This window comes from Typha latifolia, chromosome 14 (assembly GCF_019914945.1).
Source record: "Typha latifolia isolate L0001 chromosome 14, TyphaL0001v2, whole genome shotgun sequence".
NCBI classification, from domain to species: Eukaryota; Viridiplantae; Streptophyta; class Magnoliopsida; order Poales; family Typhaceae; genus Typha; species Typha latifolia.
Genome location: NC_133099.1, coordinates 225,407 through 248,438, shown reverse-complemented (window position 1 = coordinate 248,438; position 23,032 = coordinate 225,407). Strand labels below are relative to the sequence as shown.

The window sequence follows — 23,032 nt, the reverse complement described above, 5'->3', positions numbered from 1 at the left end:
TGGCCAGCATCGGAAAGCTGATAGTCCTGACAAGCTATCCAACTTTGAACTCATTTCATGTTACTACAAATAGTAACATCACACCTTTTATCCTCAATCAGAAAAAAGAATCGTGATTCATAGACTTGTTAAATACAATATAAAACTATATCCATTAATGTGCTGTGTGCTGCTACCAATATGGATAAGAAAGAAGGTTCACAAGAATTTTCAAAAGAAAGCCGTCTGGAAAACATGGTAATATCACATCCATTTATCATTTCAATAGAAAAGTCAAGGACGTATTAAAATTCGGTGCATTCAATCCGATTCAGACATCCAAACAGCCCCTAAGCGGCTACCACACATTGATGAAGAAGATACAGCAGCAAATACAGCGCTATTTTCAGTAAACTTGCACAAGGAGGGTAAAACCCTCGGTACTAATTGTTGGCAAGCAAATATCAGCATTTTGCCAAGCAGAAAACAACTTCCAGAATCACTTAAATAATTTCTTTAATTTGACAACAATGAAAAGCATTGTGACCAGAGCATCTATTTACCACCTACAATTCGAACTACTCATGTAAACCTAGCATCTTTTCTTACTTCTCAGAAAGAGTCAACACACAATTACAAGTGGAATGACAGATCCAGAAAGAAATCCTGATTAGTAACTGCAAACATAATTGTCACTTTCTCACAAATAAGAAGTTAATCATAAAAGTTCCGACAAAAGGCAGACTTGAAAATAAGCTACTTGCCGTATTACAACATCTGATCTGCCAGTTACAAATCACAGGAGAATGGACCATCTCTGGTGTGACTAACATGCATATAAGAAGCGGAAAGAGCAGAAAGGTCTCCGTGCCAGTGTCTAGGAATCTACATTTGGTGCCGGCAGCAGAAAACTGATCTCATTAATTTGTGCCAAATCCACCAGGATGAAGTGTACCAAGTAACTTCAACCTTTTTGACTATGTTAGCCACCACATCTTCTGAGGATTTGGGCTAAAGAGCACCAATCTTGCTAGTGACTGCCGTCATTCATATCAGGAAGAAGCTCTTAACCATTTAGGCCATTCTGATCAGCAACTGGTAAAGAAGCATCAGCAGAGTTGCCATAGTTTTCTCCCTTACTTTCTTCAGTTAAGCTGGAAGCGACACTTGAATCATCCACTCCCTGCTCATCTGTCCTGGCATCAGAATTTCCAGATTTGACAGGATAACCTGTTTCCTTAGGCACATCTGACTGCTTATGCGTCTCAGCATCCATCATTTGAATGTCAGAAGCTACATTGCTGTCTAAACCCACTAAATGTGGATCAGCTTTCTGGTTGTTTGAAGCACCAGCAATAAGAACACTCGAGTCAGATCCGTCTACTGGTTGCAGGGAACCTTCAGGTGGAACGTCCAATAATAAAACATCACCATGTGGGTTATCCACAAACCCAGCTGCAACTTTTGATCCATGTGCCTGAGAGTCAAAGGCAGGAGGAATATGCTCCTTAAGATCATTGATACCCTCTGGAATCATATCAGTCGTATGAGTAATTTGAGCTTGAACAGCATCTTCATTTTCAATTAGTACTGGCTGAATACATTCTGTATCACAAGTACTGATTTCGTCAAAGTGCTGTTTCATAACTGCTGATTGTCCATCCAAATTATTGCTTTCAGCAGTTATTTGCCCATCATTGGCAAGATTTTTTGCTGTGACTTCTTCCTCCATAGAACTCTTAGCTGCTATTTCTTCCTCAATAGCATGATTTTTAGCAGCAATTTCTTCCTCACTAGCACGATTTTTCGCTGCAATTTCTTCCTGTATTTTCAATTGTCTTTTGTGCTCCTCCAGCAGCATGTGGATTCTCTCATAATCAGCCAGAAGATCTCCATAGCGGTGCTGGAGACTTTTTTCTAAAGCTTTTTGTTTATCGACTTCTTCAACCAAATTATTGACTCTATATGCAGCAGCCAATATTTCCTGCTTTTGTAGAAGCTGAAAGCATTCAAGTTCTGTTGCAGCAGTGTCCATTTGCTTAAATGTGGCCTCAATCTGTGACCATAATTTTCCAGCCCTTGTCTGCTCATTCAAATTTAAAATGATCATATTATGTTAATTTCACTTGTAGAATGAGATGAAAAGAAATATAGAAAAAGTAAGCCAGAAATGACCTGCAAGAGAGGAAGGAAAATAACTAGCACTCTAGCAGTAACCAAAACAGTTGTATTACAAGAGAAAGCTAATCAGCAAAACCTTCTATTACCAAATATGAATAAATCAGTATATATCGACCAACATATCTTGGGTGAGGCTCCATAACCAATATGGCAATATCTAGGCCAAAAGATGTATGTAAAACATGTAGGACAAAGACTATACATATATGTGTGTGTGTATAACATATAAACAACCCGTAATCATGATCATCGACATACTTGATATCCGTGTGTGAGGACTTTGATCTTCTGTTCAAGTCGTGTAGCCTTCTTTGCTTCATCATCCATTCTCTTCCTCACATTCTCAAATTCATTTTGTAGAGCCACAAGTTTATCAGTATTTACAGCAACACTAGCAAGACCATAACTATTATTAGTTGGGAAAAACATGAGGTCATCCTGGCATGCATCGCGCGCTTTCACAAAATCTTCAAGAGATTCTTGTTCATGACCCATCGCCACACGAAGGAACTGAATCTCTTCCTTAATCATAGAATCAGCCTGCCAAAAGAAAAGTGAGCATACATTAATTATTTCCCACAATGACAAGACTGCCAAATATTTGCATGAAGGCTAGCCATAAACCTGCCAAGAGAAAAGTCAACATACATTAATAATTTCCTACAATGACAAGACTGCCAAATATTTGCATGAAAAATGGATCATTAATGTGTCTACTACATACCTCTCAATTGCCAGTCTTTTTTGAGAGTAGTCCAGAGATATTAAAGAATACTTCTCAAAACAAATGTGTTACACTATGTTCAGCTTAAATGTTCCAAACATAATTTTATTGCTAGTTGATCAACTGTTCTAGTAGGTTAATACAACAGACCATGGAAAAAAAAAATGAATAGTCAGTCCAAGTGATATTACTGCATGACTTTAGACAACAGTAAAGGAAATCGATGGAAGGAGAGCCTAAGGAAATTCATGAGAGATTATCGACAGTTTCTGTTGTATCCTTGCCAACATGCAGTGATTCCCTAGAGGCGTAAAGCCACAGACTGCCCATTTTGAGTATTTGGCCATATAGCAATAGGAGGCTAAAAGAACTAACAATTTGGAACGATAAAGAACAAGTGATAGTTCACCCCATGAATGACAATTAGAGAGGAAAAAATATTCAAGATCCATGAACTCAACAAACTTTGATTGTCCATAATGAAAGCCATCAGATAAGAACACAGGATATATGATCCTAACAACTCAATGATTGAGAAACCTACAGTTGGGGCATTTCGCAACTATCTTACAGTACAAATGAAAGAAAAATACTTCCATTGACTATGTCTTGTAACCGATTCCAGATACTGTTATAGTAAACTAGAAAATAGATATGAAGCATAGAACTTAATCATATCTTAAAAACAAAACAAAACAAAAAAAAATCTGAAAGAGCCAATGAGATTCTGCAGTAACATGTGAAAGAGTAAAAGAAAGAAAGAAACAAGACAGCATACCTCTTTCAGTTCATCCTCCTCAAAATCTTCAATTTCAGGTACAGAAACAAAAGATTTCCCATTTTCCATACGCTTGATTCCTTTCTTTTTCTCCTTCTCTGTTTTCTCATCAAGCGGGTATTTGGCATTATCATGCTCCAGCAGTGTAAGAAACTCCTTGTTTATCATTTCATCAGCCTGCTCAAACAAGGTAGGGGGGACAAAAGAACTTCTTCCTTCACCACCCTTGATGAGGGAATTCCTTATAAGCTCTATAGAAGCAGCAGGAGGTCTAGGAAGGTCTCTCTGCAGCACTTTGGATCTCTTTCTAAGCAAGGCTTCCTGCCTTGCTTGTTCCTCAGCCCTCTCCCTTGCTATCAAGTCTGACATATCTTCTTCAATCTTCTCCTCAGCTTCTTCGTGCTCTTCAGGAATTGGGTGTATAACTATTTGATAATCGTTTTTAGGCTGTGGGAGTTTTGTTAATCCAGAATGCAAGTTCCTTCTCAGTTCAGCCTGTCTGCGAAGTTCAAGCTTGGCATTATCCTGCATATCCATCTCCTCATTTATGTGAAGCTCATCACGAAATGGAGTAGCTCTGGGGGTTGCACCAAAAGAAGGCCCATCTACTGAGGGAGTCATCCCAATCCTAGGGGTGAGACCCATAGGTCCAGGACTTGCCATAGGAGTTGCCATCGGATTGGGAGTTTGTATCTCCCTTTTCCTTGGGGTAACACCTGAGAAATCTGATGGATGAAGATCAGGGTTTTCCCCTCCTAGAAGAGGGGTCTGTGACTCTCTCAGACGTGCAAGGTTCTCGGCCTCCATCATAATAGCATCACCTTTGCCAGACGGAGTTCTCTGTGGGGTGCGCAAAGGTGTCATGCCTAGTCTTGGTGTCTGAGAATAGTTAGCAAGAAGAGTCCGTGTGGCACCACTTCCTTCAGCAAGTTCCTCTGCGGACAGAACAAGATCACTTGCATAACCCATCTTTGCTATCTTCTCCAACTCATGATCTGAAATCTGGGGCGCTGGAAGCATTAATTTTGACCTCTTCCTCACTGCCTCTGGGTCATTAAGCTTGTTTGCTTGCAATATCGCAGAAGGAGCATCCTGTCGTTGTGCAATTTTATTCCTACCAATGTCTTGCTTCCTTAGTTGGGCTTCTACATCAACCCTCCTTTTTCCTTCTAGTTCCTCAATAGTGGTGGGGAACTTCGGCTGTTCTGTGGGTCGATCCTCACCTGTCACGTCGTAGAATCCTGGAGGCGGTCTCTTTTCAAATGGTATTTCTGCATTATAATCAATTCCTCTTCTTTTCCTCTTCCGGTGCCTTGTGTTTATACCGGCAGCCTTCAATTCTCTTCTCTTTTGCAAAGATGCAAGCCGCCTTGCCTCTTCAAGCTGCTTCTCTCTTGCTTTGCGTTTGGCCTTCTTTCCCCTAGTGTTAGCTAATCGAGCTCTTGCTTCTGAGAGCATTTCCTTTTCATCTTCATCCATATCGACAGGATCAGGACGTGCAGGCTTGGACTCAGGGTTCGGGTCAATCTCTCCCGGGCGCAACTTCCTCGGGTCGTCACTAGGCTCATAATTCTCATCTTTCGCACAAGCGGCATCAAGTAGTTTCTCGTAGCGTTCAAGGCACTGAGAAGGTGTTCGGCCTACAATTGGTGCAATTGTTCTCCACTGTGTAGGCATAAGTTTAGCAAGATGCAGTAACTTTTCATCTTCTTCCCTGGTCCACTCGGTCTGAAAAAGACCAGATCAGAATAACTTTAATCAGTTAAAACAATGAAGTTAGACCACAAACAGTGAACTTTGCACTGACCCAAACATAAAGGATTACAAGAGAAAATAACTATGATCTTAAAATCAGAATATTTAATGGCAGTATAACATTGAGGAATAAAACGTAGGGAACCATTCATCACAATGGGATCCCATATCTTTCTTCCGCAATAAAGAACAGTTCAAATGAGACATATACAAATTTAAAACAATGTAAAATATTGGGACAAATCATTTAAAGTACTAAAAAATAAAGACTACTCATAAGTTCTCAATCGGAAAAAAGCTACGCCTTATTTTAACTTCTGAAAGCAGAGAAGGACTAATTTGTACTGCCACAAAGCAAACATTCTGTATAAACAAAATCATTTCTAATTTCTATTGAGAGAACCATATTCATTGGTGTTTCAATCATGAAAGCCACAAATTCATCACTCGTGAACAGGCAAGACTGTAAAACCCACGAATCGTTAAATATTATTAGCAAATAAGAACCAGTTGCATCTTATAAATACTATAAACCCAAACATATAATCACAGACGACAATGATTTTATCAGAGTTTTAAGGAGTAACATCTTCATGATTCCGCTCCACTATAACTAACCCCCCAAAAGATATTCTCAGAGTTTTAAGGAGTAAAAGAAACAATAAATAAAAACAGCCAAATGCCAGAAGAAGATTGGGATGAGTACCTTCTTGATGGAAGGATCGAGCCACTCGTACCAACGAGCCTTGCATTGTTTGGCGGACTTACGAACTAGTAGCGAAGAGATCCGAGCCCACTGATTCTTGCCATACTTCATCACCGCCGCCTTGAGGATCTCATCCTCCGTGTTCTTCCACACACCTCCCTTTATCATAATCCTCATCTTGCCCGCCTTTTCTTCTTCCCTCCCTTCTACTTCTTCCTTCTCTAAGCTCGCGGGTGATACCTAGGGCTCTTCGAACTCCGATTAGGGCTCCGAATCGGCGGCTGAGATCGGAACTCCTCTTCTTCCTCTAGGGTTTCCCGGTGGGATTCGATAGAAGTCGCATAAAGATCTAGAAATGGGCCTTAGGGTTTAGATCGCAAGCCCTCTCTCTTTCTCTCTGAGACTATCCAGGAGGCGAGAGAGATTTCTTTTTTAGATGAGGTGAATCGCTTTCGGGGTTGAGGAGGACGTTGTTTTTTAACCGGGCGAGCCGACTTAAACCGGAGACAACGATACAGATTTTTTCCGGTTCAAAATTTTAAACCGGTTAATCGCAACGAACCGGTTTGTCCTACAAACCGGACCGGAAACAAAAATAATATTTTCTTTTTTTATTAAATTATCCATGTGATAAAAAGGTTTTCATTTCATATTCTTTATATATATATCATGGTCAAATCTTTGTATTTGCCTAAGCATTTTTTTTATAGAGTTCAATTTTCCTCTATAATTTGGCATTATATTCTTGAAAAGAAGTGGATTATATTTTCAGCATAATGATCGCTGCAATTAAAACATATCTCAAAATAGTAGAAAGTATCTTAAAGGAAGCTTCTTGAAGTGCATATATCCACATTACAGTAGGTGCTGCTAGTCTAGTCTGCTATAAATATCACACTTGTTTTTTAAAATATATATCATACTTCATTGGAGCATTAATTTAAATACCAAGCTAAGTCTGCTGGATATCTACATCCACCTCTTCCTCATCTGCAAAACATATATAATATCATTTTGAAACAACTCAAAACCACTCAAACTAAGGGCAAGAGCCGAATCCCACCAAAGAGCAGGGAAAAAAAAAGATCCCAAAAGGAAAAAAGAACTATGACGGCAAACTTTATCACACTGACATGTACATATTCACATCACCGTAACTGAGAAAATACATTTGTTGTGTGTCTCAAGACATAACATTCTGTTCAAATTGAGCTTCTCTCATGCTTGTACCTGAGCTCCATCTTGCCACAGAGAATAGTTAACTTGCAAGTCTCTCTGGTCATCAGCAAAGTATACCAACTTCATGAGTTCCGCACTTAGCCTCATAATTATCTTGCACTAGAACAGATCGCCGCTAAACTTTCTGAATTCATCCATATTCATTAGTGTATTACGTAATACATAAAAGATATCATGGCTTTGCCTTGCGCACTATCCCCTCACGCTGACTTCGGAAATGACTGAGAATTTGTTGTGCCTGCACGAGTATAGGAGTGCCTAAGCATCGGGTTTTATCTTCTCCATGACCAATCAAAGGATCATGTACGTAACTTAAGTATAGGAGATTCAGAGACAGTGGAGATGTTTGTACTTGATTACTGAATGGAATATGATGCTCTGAGGGAGCTTTACCATAACAAAAACATTAAACTGCATGACATATATATATGCAAAAAAGAAATTATCACATACCTTTTCCTTTGCTCTCGGTGTTCCAAATTGTGACAAGGCAATGAGAGGTGGCACGGCTCCTTCTTGCAGGACAAAGCTACAGAACTTGTTGCTATGAAGACACAATTGCAGCAAAGCTGATGCTGCGTTCTCTTTTCCCCTCTGAGAACCCGTCTCAACAATCTCAACAAGCAAGGGAATGCCACCTTCCTGGGTGATAGCTATTCGACCTTCAGGTATTGTTGACAGATTCGCCAAGAGGGCCACAGATTTATCAACCATGCCTGTGCTTTGGTCCATCAGCTCAACAAGGTGCTTAACTGCACCAGCTCGGACTATCCGCACCTTGTTCTCATGAAAGATCGACAGATTGAATAGGGCAGTGGCAGCATCCTTTTTTCCTCTAAGGCTTCCAGATCCTAATAGATTGACTAATGCCTTAACTGCACCAGAACGTCCAATTCTAGCTTTATACTCTTCCAAGACAGAGAGGCTGAACAAAGTCGCTGCTGAGTTCTCTTTACCCTCTGTGCTACCACATTCCAGGACATGAATAAGTGGTTCTACAGCTCCTGCTTCTGCTATAAGGATTTTATTACTCTCATTGATGGACAAGTTCAATAGAGCAGTAACAGCATTTTCCTGAACCATTTTTACCTCGGAATGAAGTAATGAGATCAATGGAGGGATAGCTCCTAATCTTGCAATCACAACGCGGTTTTCCATATTGTGCTTCGCAAGATGCCTCAACTCCATTGCAGCCGCTGTTTGTGTTTCAGGAGTTTGACTCTTTAGGTCCTGGACTAAGTTCTGAACATGGGAAGAGGTGGCAAGATCATCTAATCCTGAAGTGGGTAGTGAAGATTGATTCCTGATGTTATTATCATGCCCTGTATTAATGCTGGAAAACTGGTTTGGAGAAAAAGATGGTGAAAACCTCAGGTCTTTATTGAGAGGAGAAAATGAATGATATGAGACTTCCCCAAGTAAAGTAACTTTCTCATCAAACTTGCACGATATTTCACTAGAAATGACACTTGTGATGGATTCACTTCGACTATGGAAACTCTTTTGATCAAACGAATTACTGCACTGCATGTTATTCCTATCTGGTATTATCTCGTCTTGGCTTACATGGCAAGGCTCCTCTCCACTGCATCCAGATGAAACCTCATGCCCTTGTCGCTCTGCAAGATTAAGACACTCAACAGAAGATCTGGAGGCCGAATCTCTATGCAGTGAACCTTGAAAACTGTTCCGAGGCCTGATGTCTTCCAAGAGATTGGTTAAGAAAGGATTAGTCATCCGGTCAAGTTGAACATAGCTGCATGGCTTTATGTTGTTTTCTTCACACCAATTTGTGATCAATGCCTTGACTGTATAATTTAGTATGAGATCTGTATGAACAAGAGTCTGACGAGTCGAGGGACAAATTCTTAACCCATTGTCTAGCCACTTCTGTATGAAAGATCTTTCATATGTTTGCCCTGAGGCAAGAATTACAGGATCCAGCATAATTTGCAAAGAAAGAGGACATCGGAAATGTGAAGGAATTGGGATCCCGTTTATGAAACCAAACTGCTCCAGTTTTGCAACGCAATAACGAATGTGAGTGATAAGAGCAATTATCTGACCCACGAGATTTGCATCTTCAGTCTTCTCTTTAAGTCCAAGCTTTAACCTTTCTTTTTCCAGAGCTATACTTTCCATCAAGATTTCCAAGTTTGATGCCAAACCAAGAGTGTCAACAATCTTTATGATATCTTCTAGGCTAGGGATGACATTTTCCCTTAAATCTTTCAGGGCATTCTCAATGAGTACCGATGTCGGATCCTGCTCCGAACATTGAAGTTCCTGCATGCACAGCTAGAAAAGCAATTACAAATGTTAGCCTTCAATCACTGAACTAGCTTAAGAACAGCATAAGTAAATGGGGAGGAATGAATTAAGAACTAGTAAGTCTTCAACAGAACAACTACTCCTTGTTCACTTTATCAATTACCTGGACGCTAGCCAAAAGTGAAGTAAATGAAGATGGTGGTAGCAATTTACTCAAAATTTGGCATATATTCATTGATGACTTCTGTACTTTCAGCACCATTGGGTCACTTTGTAGAACCTGAAAGCAAATATGAATGAAGATAAGCTACATATCAACACATACCATGACATCCATATGATCTAGGAATATTTGTGTGAGACATCCTGAAACATCTGCATTTGAGATTGCACCAAGAAACTACGCAAACAGGAGACTGCTGAGCAACTTGGTTCCAATGACTAATAACTTTACGCCAAACAAACAAGAACTTTTCTTGCAAAATGCAGAAGTACATAAATTGTTACCGTTAAATTATATGTTAAGAAACAATACAATAAAAAGGTTTAGCATAAGACCAAAGAACAATTTCTTCTTTGACGGATAGGTTCACATTGTTTAGAAGAAAGAAATTACATAGAAAGATAGCACTCACGCTGTACATTTTGCTCATCCTCTGTGGCCATTTCTCCATAAATTCTCTGGCCTCATTAACGGCTGTATCAAGCTCCTCAAATGCCTTAACAAGTTGTCTGTCTGAAGGAATTGGAGAACCAAAGGCTTCATCAAGTATTGGCTTGAAGAGCTTCAGTATTCCAACAATATTTCTGAAGTTTTTCAGAACTGTAGCTTTATTTGTCTGGCAAGCAACTAGATGAATAAGTCGAGAAATACTGTTAATCAGGCCTCCAATAAGCTTTCTGTCCATAATCCCTTAACAAAACAAAACAAAAGGAGGACACCAGATCATCGTGATGAAACTCAGATATGATGACATAGTAAACAACAAGTTTAGCGATAAAAGACAGATAGTTACGAAGCAACTATATCCTATTTACCCTCATAATGAAACCCAAGTTAGGGGCAACCATAGTGGACAAATGGGCCAGAACTAATTGAATAGGTTAGATATCTCTAAAGGAGATCACATAGTCTACCAGCATAAAGCCATAAGTTCATTCAAGTAAAAAAGATGCCTTGAGAAGAAGATGTTGAAATTTGATTATGCTGACTTATAAAGGCATGATATCACTTCATTTGACCAAGAACCTTGCAATAAATGGAGTTATATAGAGGGAAAGGACTTTTACAGGCAAACCAAAAGAGTTAGGACTAAACGCATAAAGAGGACAGAAGTTATAAATAGTATATTTTGCTACTCGTGGAAGCCCAATCTGCAAACCGATTAGCTTCTTTATAATATCTGCTAATTTTTTTAGTGCTCTCAAAGAAAGATACGAAAATGAGAAGTCCCTCGAGGGGAATTGCACATTACCAATGGAATAGAGAAGACAATCTTGGATCTGTGATTAGTTCTCACATGGTTCATACATCAAAAGCAATAACTCAGATCTACATTTCTCTGGTGTCACATTAAAAACGAAAATAACAAAAAGGCGAATAGTAGAACTCAGTATCCAAGCAAAGTAACATAGCAACAATAGCATCAATTTACCACCAAAGCAAATGGAAAATTGCCATCAGGAATACCAACATTCCGGCCAAGGCTCATTGGAATAATTAGTTCGATTCTCAGATTCTCAAGCAGAGCCAACAAGATCAAGAAATCAGGCTTTTTGGTCAAATTACAGCAGTCGATCTCATACCCATGATTCTAACTACACGAAGACGACTTAAAAATCGCATCTTTAGCAGGACATGAAAAGACAGGAGAAAATCCAACTCCTGCACATCGGCCAAAAGTACATTAAAGATCCAAAAACCCTCAAAACCCATCAGCTGTTGAAATCCATGAGTGGAATAATGGATCGCATTGACCGAAAAGGAAGATAACAAGACAGTCTTACCTCTCTCCATATCGAAGCAAACACCAATGGATGCTTGAAGAGATCAAAGTCCCTTCTTTCCCAATACCTGGCCAGTTGCTGGATTCTTCTACATCAATACTGGCCTTTCCTAAACCCCTCCTGAAAACCCTAAGCTTTTCTGTGCCTCAAGGAGAAAGAGAGAGAGAGAGAGAGAGAGAGAGAGAGAGAGAGAGAGAGAGAGAGAGAGAGAGATGCAGAAGAAGGGAACAAGGTGGCAAGGACCCACATCTGTTTATTATATTGCCTGCTCTTTTCTAAAACTATGGCATCATTGAGCTTGTAGTGAAAAGAAAGTTAAACTATCCAGGTAAAAGGAACAAAAGGAAAAGAAAGAAAAAAAATAGATGAGATAGATATTTGAGAATATTGATCGAATAGTGAGGTAATTTAGCAATCCCTTTCCCTGCAGAGCACACACAAATCACACCCCAGATGGAAAAGCATCATCTTCTTACATGATAATGACAGTGTCAAATAGGCTGTGAATACAATAATTAACTGTGAAAAACATGTGGGTATGTTCATTAATCACTCACAACTGTCCTTATTAATGCCTCATTTAGAACACATCTTTGTATTACTGGAGCTGCCTTATCCTTCAACTGAATTTTTTTTTAAAAAAAAAAGGAAACTTGTGATAAACTACTATACATATTAGATAGAGCTACCTACTTAAATGTCCTATGACTACCAACCCCATGTTCTCAATATGGTTCTAACAGTATGCGTGTATGATACCCATGTCTTTGTTCTATTGCTTTTAAATTCTAATGGGACCTCATGCTTCAACTTCCCCTTGTCAAATTTTCTGCAGCAGTGCATATCCAGGATGAATCATCCAAGTCCTATCTATAAATGTAATAGATTCTTACCCCGTGAGCATCACACTCCTCCCTCCCCATCCGGCCATCCCAAGATGATTAAAAGGCAACCTCTTTGGGTTGTTGGGAGGTGGCCCAATGACAGCTTACATTTTTGCATATTGTGGTGCAGGTGGCAACCCTCTTCCAAGGGAATTATATCGCTAAGGACAGCAGTCATGCACCGAAGATATATCTTGCAGCTCGATGGCCAACCATTTTCAAATTATAAGCCAAATGGACTCTTCCGATTGTTATTAGAAGAATATGACAGCAACTGAGCTGGTTGTTGCTTAAAGGCAAAGTTGTATGGAATTAGTATTGAGCTTGTGGGTCTTAGTTAGTTGAGTTGACCATGGGTTCAGATCTCCAACAACTGTCTCTGAATCATGTAGCTATGCCTCGATTGGTTGCTATGTAGGAAAAGTGAACTCAAATGGAAGCAGAAATATGCCAGGCATCACACTTTTCTCTGTCGGCAGTTGGAGTTGAGCTTCAAAATCATGTCGAGCACCACTTTGCAAGGCATTAAAAATAATATGGGGACCAAATAATATCATCACCCAACTCCTATTGATCTGATAATGCAAAATACGTTGGCATTAATTTGAAGGTGGTGTCATTTCAAAGAGACTTCCCCTGACTTCTTCCCCCAAACTCCATGGAAAGGAAATGGTGGATGTTCTTTGCTGAGCCAACCTTTTCCCACTTCCAATATATCAGATTCTTCCGTTAATTAGAGCATTTTTGTTTCCTATTAGATGCCGCTTCCCACCCGTGTCGTATCCTTCTAACGTGGAGGGGTCGTCGTGGCGTCGGTGTGGTTTTGTTTGTTGCTTAAATGTATAGCTTTGCCTGCGTTGGATTTTATGAACAAGCTGCCTTTGGTGATCATGCCCAATTCCCAAGAAATGGGGTCATCGATACGGGAAATTATGTAACTTTATCAATATCATATTTTACCATTACTAAAGTAATCTTCCCAAGTTGAAATTTACTGCAAGCAGTGATACTTAGCAATATGAAATATGTTAAGTATTTCAGATCAAGTAGAAATTTTTATTAGTTTATGCTGATATATTGTGAAATATGATATAAGAGTCATCCGATCAAAATGCAAAAGGTCAGTCATGGATTGTAACCATCAAGCAAGCATCTGTCTGTAGTTGTTAGATAGCTTCTGATAATGGATTACATAGGAGGTTTTCTCCACGACTATAATCCTTTAGCAATTATAATTTACGAATGATCCAACATTAGAGCACTTCAAGAACAGAACAATAGTACATCAAAATTTTGCATGCCAAGGAAAGAAAAAAAATTTAACCGCAATTTCTTGATTTACATATCATGAAGCCAGTTAGTACAGGAATAAATAAATAAAAACAGATTCAGGAACATTTATGGCTAAAGCAAATAATGAAAGAGAGCTTAATCCAAGACAAAATTGAATGTGTTATGTGGTGATCAAGCAGCATTCCCTCTCAATAATTCAGACTTTGCAAGTTCTCTCTTAATTCCGAGAGTTTCAAAGACTGTAAATGAAGGCTTCTCACAGAAGATGGTTCTATAATTTTCTCAGTATCAGAAGTATGATCATCATCTTTGCCCCAGAGCTTCTGTAGCCTGACACCTGGATTGCTTGTCAAAGGAAATGGAAGCCCATTTTTGGATGACATTAGTTCCATTTCTTCAATGTTTTCTGAGTAATCTCGCTCTGGGTAATGTCTGCCTTCTCCCTCTGGAGGAACCTTTTTGTTGTCTCGAGAAATCCGAGTTTCTCCCAAAAACTTGCCCCCCTTGGGTTGTAAATTTCTGCATTTCTTCGAGCGATCACCACCCGAGAAGAATCCTTTTCCATGGAAAAATGGCACAGTTGTTATTCCAGAGATTCATAGAGGATAAGGGAACAATAAAATGAATGAGCTCTCACGAGTGAACTGAGCTCTTGAATAAGATACCTTCCCCTTTTATATCAATGTACGTTCCAAGAGATATAAGGAAAACAAAATTCACAAGTTGGATGAATTTGCCGTCGTCTCGGAAATTGTAGTTTAGCGTATACTATACATTGCTCTAAATTAATTATAGCAATGAATTGAAGCATCAGAATGATATAAGGTGACTCGTGATCACTTTATTTGGACTTTTCAATCCAAATGGCAATTAATTGAGGATATACCATATTATTATTTACAAATCAAGTACAACATTTTCACTCAAAAGAAATTAATATGCATCTTAAAAACCCAAAATAGCACAAATTAAGAGGATCAACAATGGGATCATATGATCTATCTTCCACCATCTATATCCAACGCCAATCTATTCCCTACGCTGTTGTACGCGGTCGTATCTGTTGAAGTAGTAGCATATGCTGAAATCTCGTGACCAAGCAAGCTCTCTGTCTCTTGATCAAGTTTCTTTTGGGGCCATGGATGGTGCTTGAACCTTGCCAATATTTGTAGGCCCTCTGCGACTTCCTTCATGGTGGGCCTCTCTTCTCTCTTCAAGCTTACACAACGCAGAGCGAGCTCTGCGACATCTTGGAGCAGCTCCATCACCCCTCCGTCTACAACAATCTGATCATCCAAGATATCGCGAAGCTTGTTTTGGTTCATCACTGAAACAAAGCTCGAAGCAAGATTTCTGGTTTCATTAGAGGCATCAGTATAAATTGCCGGCTTCCTGGTGATTAGCTCCAAGAGCACAACACCAAAGCTATAGACATCGCTCTTCTCCGTCAGCTGCCGCGTGCTGATGCATTCCGGATCTAAGTAGCCGATAGTCCCTTGGACAAGCTCAACTAACTGCTCTTTGTCGAGGGGAACTAGGGTTGATGCTCCGAGGTCGGACACTTTGGCCTTGTAATTGGCGCCTAGGAGTATGTTGAGAGACTTAACATCGCCATGAATAATAGAGTGAGCAGTTGAGGAATGCAGATAGGCAAGAGCATCTGCAGAGTCGACAGCAATCTCTAGGCGGATATCCAACGGTATCGCTGATATGTTTCTGTGAAGGAAATCGAAAAGTGTCCCGTTGGGGACGAACTCATAGACTAGCATTGGAACAGGCACCTCCAAGCAGCATCCCAATAGCCTAACCACGCTCCTATGATTGATCTGAGAAAGAATGATTATTTCGTTGGCGAACTCTTCCTCTTGATTTTCGTCGACTCCTTTGGACTTCTTAATGGCAACTTCTCTGCCGTCCTCCAACTTCCCTTTGTAAACATTGCCGCGGCCTCCCGTGCCGAGGATCCTCTTTTCATCGAAGTTGTTTGTCACCATCTGTAATTCGTCCTCCGTGAACACTCGAACTGTATCGACTTTCGTCGACCTCATTTTTTCATATAAGATGAGACCTCCGTTTTGCCTGACGTACTCTGCTTTCTCTCTGAGGTACTTCCTCTTTTGTAATTTTACTAGTAGTAAAGACAAAAGAGCCAGCAGAACGACTATCCCGGCGCTAATACCTGCATGTACACCAAGGCAAAGCATGATAAATTTACCAATTACTGGCCACCTAGCTTTACACGCAAAAAAAAAGGCATTTATTGTAGTTCCTCTGTTAATGGCTTTCTACTCGATCACTTGGGAGCCAATTAAGGTACTATTAGTTGTAAAAAAGACTGACCTACAGTTATTTTTGCTGCCAAGGGGAACTTGTCTGCAACTTTGGTGCAGCTTCCGGATATTGTGGCATTGCCTTTAGTGCCCGGTGGACATGTGCAGTCATAACTCCCTTGTTTGTTTGTGCAAATCCCATGGCAAGGATAAAGTTTTGGATCATCGCACTCATTTATATCTGTCAACATCACACGGTTAGAAAATGATTCAAACACAGAGAGAGAGAGAGAGAGAGAGAGAGAGAGAGAGAGAGAGAGAGAGAGAGAGAGAGAGAGAGAGAGAGAGAGAGAGAGAGAGAGAGAATAAAACCTATGCAGCCATGTTCAAGATAAGGATTGCCCTCGTAGCCCTGCAAACAGCTACATAGATACCCAGGGCCATTGATCGAGCTATAGCAGTCGCTGTTGTTGCTGCGGCAGACATAATCCGGGGTACCCTTCGCTTCCTGACATGTGTCGTTTCGAAATGCCCAATCCAGCACCAGTGGCACCGTCTCATTCCTTTTGTAAAATTCGAAGCCGGAGAGATCAGTTGTGCTAAAGTTGTACGACTCTGCATCGACCAACATGGCATAGCTACACGGGACAGAGTCCCACCGTGTGTTATTATTGAACCCCCAAGTGACATAATAGTGGTGGAGATCTTTTGGTATACTGGTCTGGCAGCAGCCTATCCCGGTGCACGAGCCATTAGTTCCGCTCTCCGGGCCGCTGCAGAAAGACGCACACCCGGTGGCAAAGTCGTCGGATCCCTGGCCGTTTATGTACGCAAGGGTCTCGCACCCGAGAGCGGTGAACTTGTTGCGCGTGTCCGAGAATCGGTACTCCGACGACAAGTTGATCCAAGGATTATTAGTGGCGTTCACGGTAGAAGACTGGTTGAAGCAGTTGTAAGCTGTGTACATGTAGATGCGCATTTGTGCCGGGTTTAAAGATATGTCGATGATCTCAAGGTTGCCGGTGAAAGGCTTCGGGGGGTTGTAGCTGGAGTTGCAGGTGATGTCAAAGCCAGGCAGGAGGGAACACTTGGTTCCAATGCCGAAAGGGTAAGGTATGCTCACGTTGCCGCACTTATCATCGCATCCTGGTAAAGCCACCGGCCACGAAGTGGTTGCGGCTACTCTTGCTACGCCGACGAGGACTATTATTAGCGTCCGGAGAAGCAGCATCCACAACTCGCCCATTATTTCTGGTGATATTAATCCTTAATTGGTGCATATGCTACATGTTAGCCTCCATGATTTAATACGAAGATGCATGGACCTGGTATTTGCCACGAGGATGCATAATTTTGACCACTGTTATATGTGTCTTGTATTTGATAATTATTAAGATAATATATTTTAAAAATAAATAATTACTTATTGAACTAGTAATACTTCTTTTTTTCGTATTCCTATTATGCCATTAAGAATCTTAACTATCTAACTAATTGATAAATATTTACTCCTATAACACCGAAGAAGAGCTCATGTATGTATATATATTATGTACCAAATGTATACAAATAGCTAATAAACAATAGTTCTTATATTTATTATTATTAAAATTAAGTTTTTATTTTAAAAATATCTATTAAGGTTCACTTGTATTTTAAGATGAAAGTATAATAATTATTTTTAATATTAATAAAACTTATTAAAGAAAAACGAGAGGAAAGTATGTAGCTCGTTCCTACCAAAGAAAAGAAGAAAAGAAAAGAAAAGAAAACCGTTGTGGATCCTAGCAAAACCGTGGGCAGAAGAAAAAAAAGAATAAATAAATAAATAAAACCGGAGCACATGCGTAGACTTTGTTGACTTCCGTCAAGTCCGCACACCAATATTGTACCCATGTGGGGGAATCGCGTGGCATTTGGACTTCGTCATATTATATTTTTGGGTCCAACCCCTTTCGGCTTCTAGCCTTCTAATATTTCCCAAAAGTTTGAACCATCACCAATTTCAATTACGCCTATCGAGAATTCGTAATGTTATCCTTAGTAACAAAAATAAATAAATATATTATAATACATATCAATTTAAATATAATTATAAAAGAATAAAATGATAATAAATAAAACTATTAAAAAAAAAAATATATATATATATATATATAACGAATTTAGGTCTAATAATAAGGAGATAACATATAATTTTCTCCGGAGTACTGCTAATACGCCGGTGATATGATAATATCGTCGTGATTGTTCCTGCTATGCTAAAAAAAAAAATGGTATATATATAGTTTACACTACCTGTTTTAATTATGTGCAACTAAAGCAGCGTAAAGTTACGGCGGATTTTTCGTTAAGACTCTTTATCAATTTATGTATGAATAGTATGGAAAATGTATCCTATTAAAAAAAAGAATAGATCATATGAATTAATTTACAAGCCTGATCAGATGTAATAAGTGAAATTGCATCCATCTTTTTTTTCCAAAGTCACCCAGCTGAATAAAGGGAACTTATATTTATTTGTTAAATATAAATTTCCTCTCTATACAAGATCCAGATTTATGTAACGCCGAATACCACTTGTTAGATCAATCAAATATTTGCATTATGCCACTTGGGGTGACTAAGCCCAGTTCCTCTTAATATACTCAATTGTTGATCAGCTCCTACTTGATTTATGTTTCTATGTTTAATAATATTTGAATCTAACCCTGGATGATTCCGTAAAATATCTCATGAGGTGAGAAAAATGATGAGGACTGATGGTCACTTTATATTTACCTTTTGAAATCGAAATTGGAAAATTACTTCTTGTCGGACGAATATTATATCTTCCATTCATAAACTAAATATTAGTTAGTTATATAGAGCAATATTACATTAACCACACTGCAATAGAAATCAAAACAGAAATATGCATCTTCGAAAACCAATATAGCACAGATAGGATCACCCATATAATCTAATACATATATCATTTCCCATCATCTATATTCAGCACTAATCTGTTTACCATGCTGTTGTATGCTGTAGAATCTGATGCAGTCGTATGCGTTGACATCTCACCAAGCAAGCTCTCTGTCTCTTCAGGATTCTTCTGGCTCCATGGGTGATGCTTGAACCTTGTTAACACGTGTAGTCCATCTGCGACCTCCTTCATGGTGGGCCTCTCCTCTCTCTTGACGCTAAGACAACGCACGGCGAGCTCGGCGACTTCTTGGAGCAGCTCCATCACCCCTTCCTCTGCAATCTGATCGTCCAAGATATCGCGAAGCCTTCCTTGATCCATCATGGAAACAAAGATAAAGGCAAGACATTTGGTTTCATTAGAGCCATCAGTATAAATTGCTTGCTTTCTGGTTATCAGCTCCGTGAGAACGACACCGAAGCTATAAACATCGCTTTTCTCTGTTAGCTGTTGGGTAGTTAAACATTCTGGGTCTAAGTAGCCTCGAGTTCCCTGGACAAGCATAACGAACTGATCTTTATCAAGGGGAACTAGCGTTGATGCTCCGAAGTCAGAAACTTTTGCCTTGTAATTAGCGTCAAGGAGTATGTTGAGAGATTTGACATCACCATGAATGATAGAGCGTTCCGTTGAGGAATGCAGATAGGAAAGAGCATTCGCAGAGTCAATGGCAATCTCTAGGCGGATATCCAACGGTATTGCCGATGTGCGATTCTTGCCATGAAGAAAGTCGAAGAGTGTCCCATTGGGAACAAACTCGTAGATTAGCACCGGAACTTCCACCTCTAAACAACAACCCAATAGCTTGACGATGCTCCTGTGGTTGATCTGAGAAAGAATAATCATTTCGTTGACGAATTCATCTTTCTAACTTTCGTCTACTTCTTTGGACCTCTTTATGGCAACTTCTCTACTGTTCTCGAGGATCCCCTTGTAAACTGTGCCACGGCCTCCAGCGCCGAGGATTCTCTCATTTGCGAAGTTGTTTGTGACCTTCTCTAGTTCTTTCTCTGTGAACACACGAACTGTTTCCACTTGGCTCGCCCTCAGTCGTTCATATAATATGAGACCTCCGTTTTGGTTGAAGTAGTCATCTTTCTCTCGGAGGTAATTTCGCTTTTGCAACTTTATAATGAACAAGCAAGAAAGAGACATCATAATGATAACACCGGCGCTAATACCTGCATACCGAAAGGAAACTCTTTTATCTTGGTTGGTATAAGTTTTTATCAATTAAGTATTCGGATCAAATTGGGAAGCCAAGACACTTATGCGCAACAATAAAATTAAGGAGTCTTACCTACGCTCAACTTGGCTGCTAAGGGGAACTTTTCTGGAATTTTGGAGCAGCGTTCGTACGTAGCGTTGCCTTGAGTGCCTGGTGGGCATTTGCAGTCGTAGCCCCCTGGTTTGTTGCTACAATTTCCGAAGCAGGGGTACAGTTCTGGATCCCGGCACTCATCAATATCTGTCGACATACCCATCACCAGATGTTAATAAATAAATGATGCAAGCAGCACATAATCGAAATGACCATTGGTCATTGGAGCTAGGAAAATAACAAATTAGGGATTATTGAAAACCTGTGCATCCCCATGTTCGAGATATGGATTTCCCTCGTAGCCCCCCCAACATTTGCAGAGATAACCCGGACCGTTGGTGGAGTCATAGCAATCGCTCTTCTCGCTACGGCATGCGTAGCCCGGCTGAAGCTTCGCCTCGGAGCACGACATGTTGCGAATGGCCCAATCGAGCACAACAGGAAACCCAGTGATGTTGTTCTTATGATAAAAATCCAAGCCTGAGAGATCGGAAGCAGTGAAATTATACCAGTCCTGCTCGACTAACAATCCGTAGCTGCAGGGGCTAAACTCCAAAACGTCACTGTGGTTGTAGCCGCCGAAAGACACATTGAAGTAGACGAGATCCTTGGGGATGGAGGTCTGGCAGCAGCCCATCCCTGAGCACGAGCCATTGGTGGCGCTCCCTGGAGTGTTGCAGAACGACAAGCACCCGCTCGTATATCCATTTACATGGCCGCTGTTACCGAAGATGTAGGCCAGGGTGGCACAGCCGATGGCGGTGAACTTGTTGCGCGTGTCCGAGAACCGGAAAGCTGGAAGCTGCGTTAGATTAAACCATGCGGTGGAGGAATTGGTCCAGCCGGTTTCATCGTAGCATTCGTATGATATGTACCAGTACTGAGCGCGAACATGGTCGGGGAGTATTTCGACGACCTGGATATTGCCATCAACTAAAGGCTTAGGGGTGGGGTAGCTGTAGTCGCATTTGATTTCAAAGCCGGCGTCAAGATAACAGCCGGCGCCGACGCCGAATGGGTAAGGGATGCTAACGTTGCCGCACTTGTCCTGCAGCCCGGCAGTGATATGTTCGCCGCCGAGGATGTGGCAAGGAGCAAGAGTATGAATACTTGAAGTCTCATCATGACATAGATTTGGTGTTGCATTTACCTCAAGACCGCTATGTAGTATTAATAAGATTGAAAAGTGGTTACTAGTATTGATTTGGATGATAGAAGAATTAAGGTGTAAAAGTAGTGGACAAAGTCTTTTGGTGCAAAAGTAGTAGACAAAGTCTTTTGCCAATAAATCATGCATGATCTTTAGCTTATGGAAATCCATCAACGTCAGCATTAAATTAATGATTGCAACTCCTCGCCTACTCCCATTAATAAATTAATATGTATACACTGTTTTGAATTATCATGTATGGATTGAAATGGACTCATTCTTATTAGTCGACATGTGTTTGGGGAGACTAATGAGACATTAGATTGGTCCAAGACTTTGGTTGTACTTTAGTTATACTTAGGTTAGAGCTTTTTTAAGTCGAGGTTTTATACTTTTGTACCTCATACCTTAATTAATAGAGCATTTTATAACCGGGGAAACTAGCCATAAATAATCATTTTAATTTCTTTAGAAAACAGGGCATGTGAATCTAATTGCTATCAGTAGAATATAACGTCCTAGTTTACAAATAGACCTAACGAAAATGGGCCCACTCATTACGTAAAGAAGAGAGTTTTCTTTGTGTTAAGAAAAGTCAAGTCTCGCATAGAAACAGGACTTTTTAAGTCCCCGTCAACGCCGACAACAACTAGTTGATGTGGGTTCTATAATAAATTGTGGGTTCTATTAATTGGCTCGTACATACGAAGTTGTGGGTGCAATTTAATCATAATTAATTATGGGTGCAATATAATTTTTATTTGATGTATTTTATTTTTAATGTATTTTATATTTGATGTATTTCATATCTAATATATTTTAATTTTTAATATTTACATTGGGGATAATTTTGAGTAATTATATTTTAGGATACATGATTGATTAGACTCATTTTTATAAATAAAAAAAAATTAAAATTAAAATTAACTCAAAAATAATTTAATATTAGACTCATTTTTATAAATAATAAAAAATTTAAAATTAAAATTAACTTAAAAATAATTTAATATTAGACTCATTTTAAAAGTCTTGATGAGACCTTTCCAATGGTATTATTTTTGTTAAAAAAACTAATTATATACTCAGTTTAACTAACTAAATTATTTAACAAAGGATACAAATGGAATTAAAATTATTGAATATAACACTTATTGGGTAATTTTGGCATTTTCAAAAAGTTGATATAACAAATGGAGCTCGACTCCATTTTCATGATGGGGCTCCAAATAGCTCAACATTTGGAGTTTTGGAGCCCGGTTGGAGATCTCTAATAGTGGAGCTCTAAATTTGGAGCCTTACCATGAAAAGAGCCCGGCTCCACTTGTCATTTCAACCTTTTGAAATACCAAAATTACTCAATAATTATTACATTCAATAATTTTAATTCTATTTATATTCTTTATTAAATAATTTAGTTAGTTAAACTGAATATATAATTAGTTTTACTAATTGATTTTTAACAAAAATAATATCATTGAAAAGGTATCGAGACCTTTAAAATGAGTC

General features: G+C 39.5%; 3 protein-coding genes and 1 pseudogene across 5 annotated transcripts; all 4 read right to left on the bottom strand.

The window, feature by feature from the left end:
- Nucleotides 1-558: 558 nt before the first annotated feature.
- Nucleotides 559-6,592, bottom strand: LOC140800717 (cell division cycle 5-like protein). Its single transcript, XM_073155518.1, has 4 exons — nt 6,124-6,592; nt 3,663-5,390; nt 2,419-2,700; nt 559-2,062 (listed from the first exon to the last, which is right to left on the bottom strand). The coding sequence occupies exons 1-4, from the start codon at nt 6,298-6,300 to the stop codon at nt 1,046-1,048; spliced, it is 3,204 nt and encodes a 1,067-aa protein (XP_073011619.1). The 5' UTR covers nt 6,301-6,592; the 3' UTR covers nt 559-1,045.
- Nucleotides 6,593-7,021: 429 nt separating this feature from the next.
- LOC140801303 (U-box domain-containing protein 3) lies at nt 7,022-11,869 on the bottom strand. Of its 3 annotated transcripts, none has more exons than XM_073156333.1 (6): nt 11,641-11,777; nt 11,289-11,518; nt 10,269-10,546; nt 9,797-9,913; nt 7,816-9,660; nt 7,022-7,600 (listed from the first exon to the last, which is right to left on the bottom strand). In XM_073156333.1, exons 3-6 carry the CDS (start codon nt 10,539-10,541, stop codon nt 7,535-7,537), a joined length of 2,301 nt encoding a protein of 766 aa, XP_073012434.1. In that variant the 5' UTR covers nt 10,542-10,546; nt 11,289-11,518; nt 11,641-11,777; the 3' UTR covers nt 7,022-7,534. The 3 variants fall into 3 exon arrangements, with proteins under 3 accessions (XP_073012434.1, XP_073012432.1, XP_073012433.1); XM_073156331.1 differs by having other exon boundaries at nt 11,440-11,518; XM_073156332.1 differs by lacking the exon at nt 11,289-11,518 and having other exon boundaries at nt 11,641-11,869.
- Nucleotides 11,870-14,683: 2,814 nt separating this feature from the next.
- On the bottom strand, nt 14,684-17,324 carry LOC140801128 (wall-associated receptor kinase 3-like). The gene is made up of 3 exons (XM_073156136.1): nt 16,460-17,324; nt 16,158-16,328; nt 14,684-15,996 (listed from the first exon to the last, which is right to left on the bottom strand). The coding sequence occupies exons 1-3, from the start codon at nt 17,316-17,318 to the stop codon at nt 14,816-14,818; spliced, it is 2,211 nt and encodes a 736-aa protein (XP_073012237.1). The 5' UTR covers nt 17,319-17,324; the 3' UTR covers nt 14,684-14,815.
- Nucleotides 17,325-18,912: 1,588 nt separating this feature from the next.
- Nucleotides 18,913-21,498, bottom strand: LOC140801085 (wall-associated receptor kinase 3-like; annotated as a pseudogene).
- Between the last annotated feature and the right edge of the window lie 1,534 nt (nt 21,499-23,032).

Bases quoted from the DNA above. Each gene is read 5' to 3' on its own strand.
- LOC140801128 (XM_073156136.1), bottom strand. From the start codon at position 17,318: ATGCTGCTTCTCCGGACGCTAATAATAGTCCTCGTCGGCGTAGCAAGA. The intron at 16,329-16,459 runs GTTTTATTCTCT...TGATGTTGACAG, and splicing joins TCTTGAACATGGCTGCATAG to ATATAAATGAGTGCGATGAT. The intron at 15,997-16,157 runs GTCAGTCTTTTT...GTGTACATGCAG, and splicing joins GGCAGCAAAAATAACTGTAG to GTATTAGCGCCGGGATAGTC.
- LOC140800717 (XM_073155518.1), bottom strand. From the start codon at position 6,300: ATGAGGATTATGATAAAGGGAGGTGTGTGGAAGAACACGGAGGATGAG. The intron at 5,391-6,123 runs GTACTCATCCCA...GGTCTTTTTCAG, and splicing joins TCGATCCTTCCATCAAGAAG to ACCGAGTGGACCAGGGAAGA. The intron at 2,701-3,662 runs GTATGCTGTCTT...TTCTTTTGGCAG, and splicing joins AGGAGGATGAACTGAAAGAG to GCTGATTCTATGATTAAGGA.
- LOC140801303 (XM_073156331.1), bottom strand. From the start codon at position 11,479: ATGCGATTTTTAAGTCGTCTTCGTGTAGTTAGAATCATGG. The intron at 10,547-11,439 runs GTATGAGATCGA...TGTTTTGTTAAG, and splicing joins TCGTGTAGTTAGAATCATGG to GGATTATGGACAGAAAGCTT. The intron at 7,601-7,815 runs GTATGTGATAAT...ATACTCGTGCAG, and splicing joins CACCGAGAGCAAAGGAAAAG to GCACAACAAATTCTCAGTCA.